Source organism: Topomyia yanbarensis, chromosome 3 (assembly GCF_030247195.1).
Source record: "Topomyia yanbarensis strain Yona2022 chromosome 3, ASM3024719v1, whole genome shotgun sequence".
In the NCBI taxonomy this organism is placed as follows: Eukaryota; Metazoa; Arthropoda; class Insecta; order Diptera; family Culicidae; genus Topomyia; species Topomyia yanbarensis.
Window position 1 is genome coordinate 121,123,015 of NC_080672.1, and position 16,204 is coordinate 121,139,218.

The 16,204-nt window shown below is 38.8% G+C and overlaps 1 protein-coding gene across 4 annotated transcripts in view; it reads left to right on the forward strand.

Annotated features, from left to right (window-relative positions):
• LOC131692276 (uncharacterized) overlaps positions 1-16,204 on the forward strand; it is a 110,246-nt gene that overhangs the window by 9,787 nt on the left and 84,255 nt on the right. For all 4 annotated transcript variants that reach the window (XM_058979235.1, XM_058979236.1, XM_058979238.1 and 1 more), the window contains exons 3-4: positions 12,134-12,188; positions 12,288-13,112. In XM_058979235.1, coding sequence (XP_058835218.1) covers positions 12,134-12,188; positions 12,288-13,112 — 880 coding nt within the window. The remainder of the gene's footprint in view (positions 1-12,133; positions 12,189-12,287; positions 13,113-16,204) is intronic.

Below are 16,204 nucleotides of genomic sequence, written 5' to 3' on the forward strand. Positions count from 1 at the left end.
CTGATATATTCTCGCTGGCGAACGAAGCGAAATTCATTCAATAGTTAGTTTTTATTCAGTGTAAACGAAACGTAACTTTCTTAAGCACGCGACGAACGCATTGCTACCGGAAGTTGAAAAGCGAGAAAGACGAGAACAAGCTGCACGCAAAAATAAAATAACCCACAGAATAAGTTCTTTTAACTATAATCTAGGTAATTTTGAGTTGTGCGTCGCTTTCGCACTTATTAGTGTTGACAAAAACAAAACGAGAGATTCGACTCAGTCGAGGTCTTCCGTGCAGTAAGGTACTTTTGAGTTGCTTGGGGTATATTCAAAATTAGGTAAATTTAACTTAAATTTAAGTAAATTAAACTCAAGGTTGAGTTATGATGTTTGCCGTAGTTAAATGGAAACTACCTTCAACACGGTCTACCTAATTTTACCTTCCTGCACGATACCACGAGATTGAGTCAAAAGTACTCAATTTTAGGTAGTTTTTCAGTGGTGTGTGGAGAGCAATGTTGTACACGAACGATACCCCACAGTCACGAATCCCAATGTAATAATCCACGCGCAGTTGTGTTGTTCGAGAATCAAGTTGAGTTTTTGACAAATGCGGATAAATTTGGTAGAAAATCTCACGCACACACCCGCATTTCCGATACATATATATGCCAGATAACTCAATTAAGTATGATAAAATAGAGGACTTCGATTATGATTTGAATTTTAATGCCGCGATTCTGGATTAATTTCTGGCCGACAGTGAGGAGTGTATGTTATTTGAATGTATGAAATAACATATTGTCTTATCCATCGCGTTTATGGAACATAAAAGATCTTTGCAATATTATGAATGCTTGCTTAGCGTTGCATAACACGGGGAAATAGTTGGTGTAATAACACTTTTGAGATTGCCTGGATTCATTTGAACTTCATTGTTCGAAGCGATCTACAAGATAGGAATGAATAGCTTTGATCTTGTTTGGTGACATAATGGAAATCAAGCTTGAATCATTGTATATGGAAGGAGACAAGACGAGAAAATATAATTTAGACCATGCCAGTTATTTTTGTAATTGTTCTGAATTGAACTAAGCTATTTCTTCGAATGAACTGATACCAAATGAAGTATGAGTATGAAATTTTGTATCTGCATTGTTTTTAATCCATATCAGCAGCGTGAAACTGTCCTGTAACAAAGTAAAAATAATAAATCATAGAGATAAATTTTTAAAAGCTATATGCATATACCAAAAGTAGACTAGTTTATCTTCATTATGGCATTCTTCAAGCCATTCTTCCAAGGGCTCTTCTTGCTCCTCCGTTAAGCAATTGTGAAGTAGAAAAGTTAGGTTAGTCTGGTACTGATGCTCGCATCTTTTCAAGCAGTCTCTGCTTTTCAATCTTAACAATTTTCTGTGACACTCCATCTATGTCGTCCAGACGAGTAGTGGCAAGCTTTAGGCGATTTTGTTGTTTTAGAGAAGCAGTATTGTCTTCGAGAAAACTTTTTTTTTTCTCTGCAGCACCAGCAATCCATTCTAATACCGCGGCTTTTAAAACTAGATGCCATTACAGTCGTTTTGCAGTATTCCTTTCGATAGGTCTGTTTTTCACTCACACTCTGGTCGTACTACCGGAAGGATACCCAACTATGGTTGTGGTCAACTTAATTACTAAGAATAGAAAAATATTGCTGCAGTTCTGTATAATACCCTACCCGTGATTGTTCCATGCTCTTGGGGATCTCCTATGTACATGAGAGTTATGAATAGAACAGTCGAATATATCTATCCCTTGTATGATATGGTAGCGATTATATTCATGATTCATACTCACGATGATGTTTTTCAAAGTGAAACGTAGGGCAAGTTTTTGAAGCTTCCCACCATTCTTGAACGCCTCGTTTTATTATGAAACAGTTGTAAATCTCCAGACTCTTTCGGAGGACATCTTTATGAATCGTGCCGCCTTCATTCGAATACAACTTTAAAACAACCCGGTTGATCACACAAAACCCGTTGACGCAGGCTTTCGGTAGTTCATAAAAAAAGCACCATCCACTTTTACAGCCGTCCAGAACACAGACAATAATTGGTTGGTTCCATTCATCGGATCTACCGAAACTGAGACCCACGAAATATCTGTTATTCTTCGAACCAAAGTTCTTTCCGCATTTTGGCAGGGTTTCCTTTCCGGTGGGCATGGTGCAAGCCTTTCACTGTAAATAGGGAAATTAATATTTGTCAAAAAATCTGACATTGCTGCTTACCTAATCATTATATAACAAGGATCGGCCACTGCTGGTTTAGCTCAGTTTTCTTGACCTGAGTAATGAATAAACTACTAGGATAATGTATATACTGAATAAATTACAACTTTAACCGGGAGCGATCTTATTCTCGTTTGTATTGGCTAAGCTAAGTTTGGATTTTCTCTACTGTCAGACTTGCTGATGCAAATAATTTGAATTAGGCTGTTCACAACGCTGATGCATTCTATATGGACTGTTCTATTTTACATCACCGGCTAAAAGAAGATCAATCACAATGCTGAGATTCAGTTCCATTTTTCGAGCACTTTTTTGGAACAAATTTAGAACAGCTCGACTATTTTTCATTAGTATGTGTAAATACTGAAAGCAGAAAAAACAATAATGTCACATAAATGATAAACAATAACAAATTCCAGGAAGAAATATTTAGAACAGATGGCATTTAGGAACACTATGTTCTAGATGTATTTTTGACAGATCTAAATTATTCGATTGCTTGTTATTTTGAAACAGATATACATCACAGTATTGCGAACAGCCTTAGCGTTGTATTCGTATTTCAAATTGTGTAAAATTTTAAACAGATCACTCGAGCTGTTTAAATCTGTTTCAAAATAGTGCTCGAAAAATAGAACAGCAACGCAGCATTACGATTGATCTGTTTTAGTCGAAGATGTAAAGTAGAACTATTGATTTAAAATGGAACTGCCTTACATTATTTGGAAAGCGTATATGTGAATAATCAATATTGTCCGCAAACGTGCCAACAAGGAGATAAATAAAGTTGCGTCTACCCTATCCTTCAACCCTATCACAAACACGTTCCGGCAGATGCAGGCCATTGTACTCCTATCGATTACCCATCGCGGCAACGAGACGCAGCTAGTTGTGGTAATTCTTTCGGACCCGGTTTGAACTCAATCAGCATGGCCGAATACCAAAGTGCTCAAACACGATGTAATTCGTTTGCCATAACTCAACGAACCAGTGTTTCTCCTCTACACGTACCAGGTTTTCCTAAATAGTCATTTATTTTCCTGTCCGTTCCTTGAATTTATTCGTATATTCAAGATAAATTATTACTAGACCTGGCTCGCTTCGCCAATCTACAGGGACTGTGCTTCTATCTCCTCCGATTTTGCTCCTTCCATCCTTCCCAGGTTCTATTATTACTCTTCCGTACAACTTTTTGATGATATACCTTATTCTTGATACATTATTCAGACTTCGCGCGCCACCACGTAGATGACCGAGTTATATAACACGCTATCATGGGAGTATACATGAAATCAGGTCATCCTCCCTTGCCCACTAGCTGGCCTAGTTTGGTTTATTACCTACATCTTTCCCAATACTTCAGTTCACTGTACCGTTACGTGTGAATCGAACCAATCGTTTTGAAATTGGTTAACATTCTAACGATTCTATACAATCCAATGGGATGTCTCTACTATGACGAGTTTCGTTCATCTAGATGAATGACGTTCATGTTTGACCATTCTCAGTGGTTTGTATATTCTATCAGTTACCGATTTAAACGCTATGGATGAACTTCTTCAATATAAACAAACCATAGAATATTGCAAGATGACGTCATCTTATAAAAATGCTCGACAATCTGTTTATATGATGTTAGAACTCAAACGTATATTTTATTGAATTGTTCTATTGTGAGTGGTTAACCCATTCATGCCCATGTTGCTTGTGGACAACAACTTTTTTAAACAGCTATAAGTTTTGCTTGAGGCAAGATTTGCTCACAAAAACAAGTAAGGCTAATAAATGTGACTATTGCCTTTCATTTGAGTACTAACAGTTACAAGGATCAGCTTTAGAACTACAGTTATTGCAGTTAGTCTGATTGGATTCCAATGGAACAGTGCTGCCAGGGATATTTTACGTTGACGACGAAAAAATAATTTTTCATATATCTCCGTTATGTTGCAATATTATTGAAAAGTAATAAAACTTATCAATTTAGAGTGTCTTTGGCTACGTTTTCCATGCAAGTGAACTATTGCAAAGATTCCAGGAGAGTTGTATTGAGCATTGGAAGATAAAAAAATGAGCAGCACTGCGAGGGAAGCACCTATCTTTATGAAAAATAGCTTTTCGTGTTCCTTGACTCCACCGTTTTCAAGGAAGAATAGTTTTGAAATCCTACATGCACCAGAAAAAAGTTGGACATGAAAGGGTTAAACAAAATTCATTTGACCAATAAGGCAATCCAGAACACGTTTGTTTGACAATTCAGCGGGTGGTTTTGTCAGAGATTAATGTTAATGGGTCCTGCACTCGTAGTGTAACCAACTTCAGACCGTTCGTGCAGCCGTCACACTGGCATCAACTGTCTAAAAATTGGCTGAATGCCAGTTCGGAGTATTGCTTACAAGCGTACAAAAGCATTTTGTCAAACGTGAACGCAAACATAAGCGATGATCGGTGGAATTCAAACGTAATAGTATGATTACTTAATATTTTGCACGAAAATCGCAACTAGCGATTATTAATGAGCTCAAAAACCCTAATGTTGATAAAGTTTTCGTTTATCGCATAACGAATTATGTTATAAGGTCCTTAATAAACATCGTATGATACAAGAGCCTAACGACCTGTTCAGGGTATCTTCCAAACAATATGTGAAATCGTTGGACTGTATGGGTTAAGGTTCGCGTATAATATTTTTTTTATTAGGGGTGGTCATCAAAAGGCTTCAACGTCACGTGAGATGTCACGACAAAGTGCCAATCAAATTGCTAAAGAACTTTAAATAACCGCATCATTCGGCGCATATTGAAGAATTAGCACAGAGTCAAGTTCCAAAAGTCTCATAATCTCACGCCGAAGCAGCAACAAGTTGAGAGGGCGAAGAAGTTACTTCGCTTGGCCGAAAGCAATCCAATTCCGAACATTGTGTTTTCTGGCAAAACAATTTTCCAAATTGAGCAATTCGTAAACTCTCAAAATGACAGGGTTTACTTGACCGACCATCCATTTGAGTCTCTGATTGACCACCACGAGGCAGCACTAGTCACAAATAGTGGTTTGGGCGCTCTCTAATCACTTACATTTGAACTCGGCTTCAAAGTAAATGCGACATACTATCTGGAAAGTGTTCTGAAGGCTGCTTTGAAGCCATGGGTTGACAATCATTTCGGTCGTAGACCATGAACGTTTCCACAAGACCATGTCACAAAGCACGAGTGCATCAGGAATGGCTGAAAACCAACGTTCCGAACTTCATTTTGACCCTAGGGGCAGATCACTCTAAGAATGTATAACAAATTTGCATCAAATTAGAAAAAAATGCATTTAATTTCCATTTTTGCATCAGCTTTGCACTCCCTCGCAGAAAAGTTTGTTTAACAAACGTCCTACGCTGATCCACTTGGTTCGACGTTATGTTAAATGTAGGGCTAGTTTTTCTGTAGGGTTTTGACGTCTTACACGCAACGCAAACAACATTGCACGCAACGCAAAATTCATTATGAATTTCTATTTTGATGGAAATAAATGCATTTAATTTCGCTGATTTTTAAAAATGCATCACAAGTGATCTGCCCCTAGTTTCGACCACACTATCGAATTCACCAGATGCGAATCCAATGGAATATTCTGTCTGGGGCGTATTAGATAGCAAGGTCTGAAGTAAAAAATAAAATCAAGTGTCAAAAATTGCAGCCAAACGATCATGATGGTTTTGTGAGGGGAAGTAGAGAAGGAAGGCCATACAAAGCTTATGGGATCTTCCGTGATGCCAATGTAGGAGATTTTTCGAAAGCACTGGGCACGGTTGTTCTAGAAACGCCTTCGTTTGGCGACACGTTTGTAGATTTTTCCAATAATTGCGGTGCTCGGACGAAGCCCAGGACCGTATTTTTTCCTTATCCAACTTGTCGAAATTGGCAGCGCAGGCTCAGGACCAACGAAGTCAATCGCTGAACCGGCCCTGGCCAATTCGTCAGCTAATTCATTTCCAGTAATACTGGAATGTCCGGGCACCCAGGCAAGGTAGATAGTGTTGACAATGCTTAGTTCTTCGATTTGGGTTCGACACGCGATCACTCGCTTGGACCGTGATTTGTCTTAGCTAAGGGCCTTCATTGCAGCCTGACAATCGGAGCAGAAGTTTATGACTCTGCCGGACAAACTCAGTTGAAGAGCCGATTTTACCCCGCACATAATCGCAAAGATTTCTGCTTGGAATACAGTACAGTATCTACCTAGTGAGTGAGATTGTTCCAATCTCAATTCACGACAGTAGACACCAGCACCAGCACGTCCCTCCATCAGATAACCGTCTGTGTAACAGACCACTTGCGTTTGTTGTTGTCTTTCCATATAGCCAGATAACCACTCCTCTCGAGAGGGAATCTTCACATGGAATGTCCTGTAAGGAAAACTACATGTGAGTGTAATATCGCTGGGAGCAAGAATATCTTCAGCCCATGTAACCATTTGTGACCACAATTGTGTATGACTGGTAGCAAGATCAACATGGTTACTGTTCCAAAGCCCAGTAACCTGCAGTCTGTATGCACATGATTGCTTGAGTTGCATGTGTAATGGTTTGATATTTCGAAGTGCCTCAAGAGCAGCAGTCGGAGTCGTGGTGAAAGCACCAGTCAACGCCATGAGCGCCATTCTTTGCAGATGGTTTAGCTTTGACTGGACTGTCATCACCTCTCTCCTCTGCCGCCCTCATTTTGTACGGCTGGTAGATGCGATGTCTGAACATTATCAACTTATCTACCTGTTTTCTTCTAATATTCATCATAAATATTAATTTTGAATGAAATTAGCAATGTAGCCAACTATGCGGCAATATTTTTATTATTCATCAACTGCATTCTTAATATATTTCGAAATATTCTCTATTGCTACGAAGCACACATATACAAGCTCAATAACGTGGATCAAGGCATTTCCAAGTTTCATGATAATATATTTTGTGAAATATTTCAAAAAAGGAATTTTGAAGCATGTATTAGTAAACCGTGCAGCCAAATTTACTGTTTTTCTATCCGCGTGTCTTTTTATTTAAAACAGTGTATTTGGGTTTTGTCTAACACGGTAAAAAAAACTTTACCCATTTTATGTATTCATATTGCCCATTTTCGGAAGTTATTCGAGCTGTCAAAAAATGGGTATTTTTTTGTTTCTAACAATGAGTACTTTTTATCCATTTCACAATTACTCGATGAGGTAATGCCCATGGGTATATTAATCTTGATAATGGGTGAAAAATTCTTAAGAATTATTTCAAGCGAGTTAACCTGCAAAATAAGGATCGTAGCGGAACCTGCAAATTATTGGCCTGCATCGGAGTACGTGGCGGAAACGAAACATTTTGCAATGTTCCAAAAACTGTTTAGAATATTGAGGATGTTGCGAATATGCGCTAGTTCGGCATTTTTAGAGCAGCCAAAAGATCCAGCCATCAAAAATTAATGTACTTTTAAAATGGTCTGATAAAAATTGTGGGTCACGTCAAATTCAATACAAAACCACGTTTGATCAATTTAATATACCCGGAAAATCTTGATTTATAGCCAAAAAACCATTTTTGGGATTTTTCTCACGAAAAAAACTTCTTCGTTGTTATAGATCAACCGATTTTAAATTCTGTAACTGTTTTGGAAAAAAAAGAAACGATCTTTTAAACGTTATTCTACATTATGTTTTTTTGTTAAAAGTACTATGCGGTTTTGGGACTACAATATGAAAGCAACCATTATTTTGCGATTTTTTCATTATAAATATGAAAATTGCGCTACATTTTTATTAAGAAGCATCTTTGTTAAATTTGAAATTTAGGGAGAACATTTAATTTTGCATCCAACGACCTATTTATGAATAAAATCAAATTACAAATTAGACAATTGCTCGCATGAACTTTTAAGGGGACAGTCTAATATAAAATTTTCAAAAAAAGATTTCTTTTGCTCGATTATGTATGAATTCAGAAGTATGTGCGTGAACTTGAAGCTTTAAATTTGTAAAAAATTACGGAAGACAATTAAAGCTCTTATAGTGCGAGACAATACCTCACTAACCACTTAAGAGTTCATGCGAGCATGTTTCTAGCTTGGAAAAAAATAATAACTGTCGTTTTTCAATCGATTTTCATGATAAATAGGTCTTTGGATGCAAAATTGAATGATCTCTCTAAAATTTTATTAAAACGAAGACACTTCTTTAGAAGAATGTTGAGTAATTTTCAGAATTTTCATGGATAAAACGCAAAATAATGGTTGTTTTCATATTGTTGATCCAAAATCGCGAAGTATTTTGGACAAAAGAAAATAACATAGCATACAGTCGGAAAGATAATTTCTTCTTCTTTCCAGAACACTTAAATTTAAATTTAGAATCGGCTGAAAAATCCCTGAAAGTCCCGAAAATAGTTTTTTTTGCCATAAATCAAGATTTTGAGGGTATCCAACATTTTTCAAACATTGTCTTGTGTTGCATTTGTTGAGATCTACAACCTATACTAGGGTCAGTTGAAAAGTACAAAATCACTGTAGCACCGTGTAATTTGATCCAGTCCTAGCCTTAATGTTGAGCCAGTTCCTGATTATAGTTCCCTGAAGCCAAAAGCCGGAAAACTGGCAGCGCTTATTTCAGAAATAAAACATTGGAGATTTCCTGCCACCCACGTTTACTTCTGCGCCAGGAATAGACCAGGGAAGCTACTTGGGATCTTTGATGTTTCTACTTTACATCAATGCCGTTGTTAAGCACTGAGGATTTCTCACCGGTCCTTCGCAGATAATCTCAAAATATTTGGTCTCATACGTTCAATTGAGTATTTTAAACGTACGGTCACCCTATTTTAACCGATTCTCATACGGATACGAAAAATTACCAAAAGTTGAGCTCTTTTGACTTAATCTCGAGGTATCGTGGAATAAGGTAAATTTAGGTAAATTTGTGTTGAAGGTAGTTTCCCTTTAACTACGGCAAAAATAACAACTCATTGACAGGTTTTTTATACTCAACCTTGAGTTAAATATGCTTAAATTTAAGTTGAAACTACTTAATTTCGAGTATATCTCAAATAACTCAAAAGTACCTTATTCCATGGAAGACCTCGACTGAGTCGAATCTCTCTCTTTGTTTTTACCAACACTAATAAGCAGGGTGGCCAGATAGAATTCCTTAATATCGGTAAGGACACTAAAAGATTATCGGTAGTGATCGGTAGTTGTCCCAATAACGTAATGTTGACATAGAATTTTAAAATACTGAAAACACAGATCTCAGACCAAATCCAACCCAAAAATGGATGTTGAGTAGGATGTGTCCAAAATCAAAAAAAAAATCGGTAGTTTTTCCTTGGCCGTCTGTGAATCGGTAGGGAAGACAAAAATCGGTAGGACTACCGATAAATCGGTAGGTCTGGCCACACTACTAATAAGTGCGAAAGCGACGCAAAACTCAAAACTACCTAAATTTAAGTTAAAAGAACTTATTCTGTGGGTTGTTTTATTTTTCCGTGTACATTTAGTTTATTCACAAAGAACAGACATATAAGCTGGAACAAACTTTCCCGAAAAAACTGTGTAAACATTTAAATGAAAATACGTTGAAAATCACCATCACATACAGGTTCGCATGCGTGAGTCGCCATTGTATCCAAGTTTGCACACAAGTCCCGTATAGCGATTGCTGGCCGATCGAAGCGCCGGCCAGTGGCAAGTTGCTACTTGCTGTTGTCATTTCAAAACGATTTCATTTCTTACACAAGTTGAAAAGTTTACTTGTATGTCAGTTCTCAGTGGTTTATTTATTTTAATCTCGTACCGAATGGAGCGCTATCTGTTGTAGTTTCCGAAGTTCTCTCACAGACTAACAGACATAACACTATGAGGGAATTCCCTCAAAAAACATCGATCGGACAATTTTCCCAGAACACTAGCTCCACCTTTTATTCACAGTCCCAAACACTCATTTACTAGTGGGTTACCCCTCAGGTTTGCGAACAATTTTTCACTAGTGGTCTATCCCCCATATGCTTGTTCATATGTCAGTGGCGCCATAATTTCAAATGTGGCCACAGTCCTAACTACAAATATATTTAAAGTGACCGTTAAAGCGGGCGAAGCTTTGTTTTTGAGTGTTATGTCTGTTAGTCTGTGGTACTCTGGCCTTTCTACATTACATGCAACTAGCCTTGGTCCAATTTAACAGTGCCGTTCGAATGCCTAGTAAAAGGTTCTTACTCCCACGGAACCACGCGACGGAAAACACGCAAACCGACTTCCACGAACTGTATCCATTAGGTATAGATACTGCATTCAATAGAAGACTACTGTGTTCGGCATCAAAAGGAAAATTAATTATGAACACCGATAAAAGTGCTCGGTAGCCCATATCCCGAGGACAGTGTCGATATTCGTGCAGAAGTTCAATTAATAAACAACTAAACATACCGTGGATTGCCCATTCCTATACGCAATCTAGTGAAGCAATTACGACATAATGGGAAGTTAATTTCATTTAAGGACGGTAGACTGGGCGGTCGGCAACCAAAGGCCTGCAGATATCGTTACGCGAGTTCATCCTATACCTATACCGATATCCTGAATTTGTGCTGGCAGCATTTTTAAATTTTAAACCGGTCGCTTCAATTAGCTATCGGACAGGGCACATCCCCGCACTCATCGGAATTTGACTACATCGACAGCCAAGTTCAGTTATTTATGCATGTTATGTTCATACTCACCACCGTAGTTTTTGATTCGTTTAGAATTTGCAGTTATTGCTTCCCACTGCACTACCCCCTTAGCTTGAAGAAAATTCCCCACAAAAGCCTAAATCGATCACAGCCGCTTGGGACCAATGTCGTTCGTACTGCAAACTGTTGCCGGAATACTGCGCAGTACGCCGGGAACACGCGGTACCAAGAAGGTAAATTTTGACAAATGTTGCGTTGCAAAATCGTCGAGCTCCTGCTGCCATCGGTTGCAGTTGGCGACCGTTCAGCGGGAGGATGGTTTCCGCCTCTGTCAGCAACTGTTGAATAGTGCTGAACTCGTTGAAACCATCGGACGTGGCTCGCATCCTGCTGAACCTAACCCCACCAACCTTATCGAGAGTACCAGCAGTGCTGACAGCTTCGGCGGCAGCGCTGAAAGTGTTAGATGACGCACTGTCAGTCCCGTTGCTATCGGTGATGATAGCAACCCCAGCGCCAGAGGGAGTGACAGCAGCGGCGGAAACGACAACAACAACATCGGCAACGACAGCAAGTGAGTGCCATCGCATCGGTGTCGCACGTTTGTGTCTCTATGTGTGTGTGGGTGTTTGTGTGCACTTGCTTCTGGAGACATTTGATGTTTATGGATGTCGATTGCGAGAACGGAGGAGGAGAAGTCTTTGTTGTTTCGTTTGTCGGTCGTGATAAAGCACGTTCTATTCTGACCCCTGGGAGCAAGTAGCCTTCGATTGGGGTGTACTTTAGTCCTTCAAGTGTCATTTGTGGAGCATCATATAATTGATACAAACACGACATTGTAAATTAATTTTTAGTTTTGTAGGTTATTGGAGATGTGAAATGAAATAATCCATAAAATTCTCAACGGAGATTTTAGAAGACGGCGTTATGTCGTGTTGATGAAATAGTTGTTAAACCAGTAACGGAGCTTAATCATTTTTTGTTCACTGAACTCTGAGCAGGTTTCTCATTGCTTCTATTCATTCTAAATATGTTTGTCTATATGTATTAGATTGCTTTACCGTAGCTATTTAATCATCATTTACAGTGAAACGTTGCTTGTGCTCCTTTATTCACTTTTGCCGTATTTCATTATTCTACAACATCATGTAACCACCGATAATAATCCAATATATTTTTCTACTCCACAGACGCAGCGAATTCTTAGGATGTATGTCATTCCCTCTTAAAAATGCCATCCAACAGGTCAGTATTCAAACACCTACCTACAACAGCTATGAGAACCCGCAGCCAAATTCCTTAGTCTAACCTCACTCTCTTTTTTTCTCCAACTCTATCGCACAGGAAATTAATGGCTGTTACAAGCTACAACCGCAGTCGTGTTTGACGAATCCTACCCCGCCGATACCAGCAGACATGTGTGAGAACTCGCAGTCCAGCGTTGACGAAATTGTCAGCGTGGAGGACGGCGGCACAACGGCAACAGCCGGTGGTATGACGTCGGCGGGTTCCGGTGCGCCGGAACCCATCAGTTTGAGCAAGAAGGCTCTACATCAACGGGACGCGGATGAAAATTTGTTTCTTCGCTTCCTGGAGCTCGATCCTCCGCTGGAATCCGGAGGTGTACCCGCTACTCCTCGGCGCAGTTCGATTAGTTCCAATAAACCCAATGCAGGGCGGACGCCGTTTACGATAACGAAACGGTTAACCCGTGTGGCCGACAAGGGCTTTGGGTTTTCGATTGTGTGGACCCATCCGCCTCGTGTGGAAAAGGTTGAATCCGGACTATCGGCTGAAAAGGCAGGAATTTTGCCGGGAGATTACGTAGTCTTTGTCGATAAGCACAACGTTGTCACGATGCCGGAGCTGGATGTACTGAATTTGATCAAAACTCAAGGGAATACCCTGCTGCTGGAAATATTCCGGCGGCCACAACGACCTACAAATGGACTACGGCCGGGTAGTGTAGTGGCGGCCTCCACTAGCAATCTGATCAACTTTGCACCGTTCAATGCTCAGGTGCAGCTTAACCAGCAGCACCTACAGGACGAGGAACATTCGCTCAAACCGTCCATTGTTCCCGCTCGATCCTCAACTGCTTGCTCCAACATTTCGATTGAAACCGCCAAGCGGAAACTCAATCTACCCCAAGTGACGTTCAGCAAAGAGGTAGGTAAAGGTGTTCTAGTCTAGCAGCACTTTTACCCTTGTCCATTACTCTAAAAATATCCAGCTTCTAAGCGCTCTCTAGTGAAATATCTGTCAAACAGAAACCCATCGAAAGGTTAAGAGATTTAAACATCTGTACATATAACACCAGAAAACTACACCCCAGTTCCAAAAATGAAAACTATAATATTTTCGTTCAATATTCATTTTCATTATTTTAAACCAATACTGTAGATAAACTTACCAAACAAATAAAACTAAATCCCTTTCATGAACTGCTCATGACACGAACATTCGGAAATTTACGCTTTTATTTTAGTAACACTCAAATTCCACCGCCCAGGTGGAGTTTATTTGACGTTTCTTCGACCTAGAAGACACCAGCCAAAATATTACCACATTTTTCTCTGTTACCGAACCTCACCATAATTTTACTAAATTCCAAACAAACATCCTAACCGAACAGAACATACACAAACGTCAAGCAGCTAAGTCGCTACCAACATTACGGCGAAAAACAACTGGTGTCCTCTTCTCTGTGACCATTTTGTTTTCGATGGTTCAGATTCGATTCCCGCACAGGTTAGACCTCTTTCGGAATATTGCAATACATAGAACAGTAGAAAAATATTTTCCCATTTCACTGTTTGTAATTGAGGTAGCTAAATTATGTACATACGGATTAGGTAAAACAAATTTAATCAAAATTATGCTTAGGTGCTGATGATTTTTGCTTGTAGTTTGAATTTAAAAAAAATGAAGCCGTCTTCTTGCTCACGGGATTAGTCTAACCATGCTAAAACAAATCGGTCACAGTCTGTAAATAGCTAGGAGAAATTTTAATCATAAGCCCACTCGTCGCATAAGTTATTGTTTAGTTTGTAAGCAGCGATAGCATCGAGTAAATAACATAAATCGCGTTAGTTAGTAAATTTACCGAAGCAACATCCGCCGCAAACCCAAACCTGTAAATATTGACAACCGGCTGTTCAGCGTGAAACTGTGGCTTCGTGTTGCATTTTTTGTTCGTTTGCTCTTATTTCAATTCGCGTCGATTTTGTTTTTTTACTTTTTAGTTGAACCCCTGTTAATTTATTGTCGTGTTAAATTATTTGCTCTCACATTCGGTTGGTTGTTTTCGGTGGCAGATGCCAGCGATTATTTACCTATATTTTAAATTATTGTCTCGCGTGTTATTGATTTTTATTGTATGAAGTACTCGTTTTTATTGCCTGGGAAAACCAATATTTATTTTGTGCTCGAACTGGAAATATATTTTAGTGCTAAGTGTAAATAAAAGCTGAAACATATTGTTTATTGAGTAATTGAGTTGTGTTTACTTATTTTATTCTTCCACCTAATTTCCTTGATTGAATCATATTGAAACTAAAATAAATTTTCCCTTTTCTTCGGTTGATGTTATTCTTAAGGTAAAATATAGCAGCTTGGAACACAACTGTATAGTATTGGCAGATACTAATTTGATTACGAATTGAATTGATGCAAATTCTTTGTTCGAAATTTATTTTAAACGCAGTTCTATCACCATTGAATTAAATAACTGCATAATCTGCAATATTTGAGTTTGATTCCAACTTATTTACCTTACTATTCCGTGTGAAGTCGTGATATCTTTTGCACTTTACGCCCGAGTGGGTAGAAAGCATAGGGTGAGGGGTCCATTAGTAAGGATTCTTTCTCCTTTCGCAATGCACACGCTTACATTACATTCATATAAAATCACGTTCGTTTATTCAAATGGAATTGTGGTACATCGATGTTTTCAAATGTGTGTAGTGCGAGATACATGCGTTGCGCACCTAAACCTTTTGAAATGGTTCAAAATTTCGAGTGGGTAATTACCCACTAGGTTATTTTCGAGTGGGTAATACTACCCATACTAGCCATGCTTTCCGTCGGCCCTGGTCGTCTCCCATTCTGTCGGTCCACGGTCGTTCCTCGCCACTGTAACAAAGCATGTGGTTTCTCTGATTCTCTTGATACACCTTACTCGATGCAGTGTCACGCAGTGATGCCACAAGTACAGATTTATCCAGAAAGGTGCAGATATTTGAAGTATTTTTGGTACAGATTCTGTACGGTATCGATTACAGATTTTTGTAAAAAGTACAGATTGGTGCAGATTTTTGATATGACAGCAAGGTAAAATAATTTGACACTGGGTTGCATCCCAGTAAACAACAGGTAAACGTCGAGTTAGACCGCTGACAGAGTGATGGCGAGAAGATGAAGTGGAGCTGGTACTGACTGCGCTTGAACTGAAGCTGAAATTAGAATGCGAGAAACCTGCTTCCAGCAGAAACATCTCTTTTTCCCTACACTACATCATTCCGACTACTCTCGCCTACTTTTACTCAATTTTGACAAGGTAGGGTTTTTTTCACAAATGAGTAGATTTGACGCGTTTCTGGCAAAAACCGTACTTTGTCAAAAATGAGTAAAAGTAGGTGAGAGTAGTCGGAATGATGTAGTACCAATGTCGAATGGAGATGACCTACTTCGATCAGACATATTGAAATTTTAAACAAATTTTACTCATATTCGAGTAAAAGCGTTTTAGTTGCATTGAGTAGCTGAGGATAAGCGTGTATATATACAACAGGGTTGTTAACGTTGAATTCAACTTTACCGCCGATAACGATGAATTTAGCGCCATTACTGGCGTTGAATTTCACTTTAATTTCATCGTCATCGTCAACGCACGTTGGATGTAAAAAACATTGCGAGGTATTTTGCTGTCCAATAATAGAATTTTACATGTTTTTAACATGTGAAATGAAGTATTGTGTATCTTTTGACGTAAAACTCAGCAGTAGAAGATGAAAAATTGTGAACGAAGTGCTTCAATGTAAATTGAAGTGAATTAAGACGCTTCTTTATGTGCATCTTGCGAGATGTAAATATTTTCAAGTGTGCAGATTCTAAGGTTAGTTATTGAAGCATTCTTAATGTAAACATAGACCCAATGAGAACATCCAAATCGCTCAATCTCGGTGCCCAGTAGATGTCTCGTTTTTTCAAGTCCACATGCAAAAGAAATTTTTCATGTAACCTATGTTATGACAGCTGAG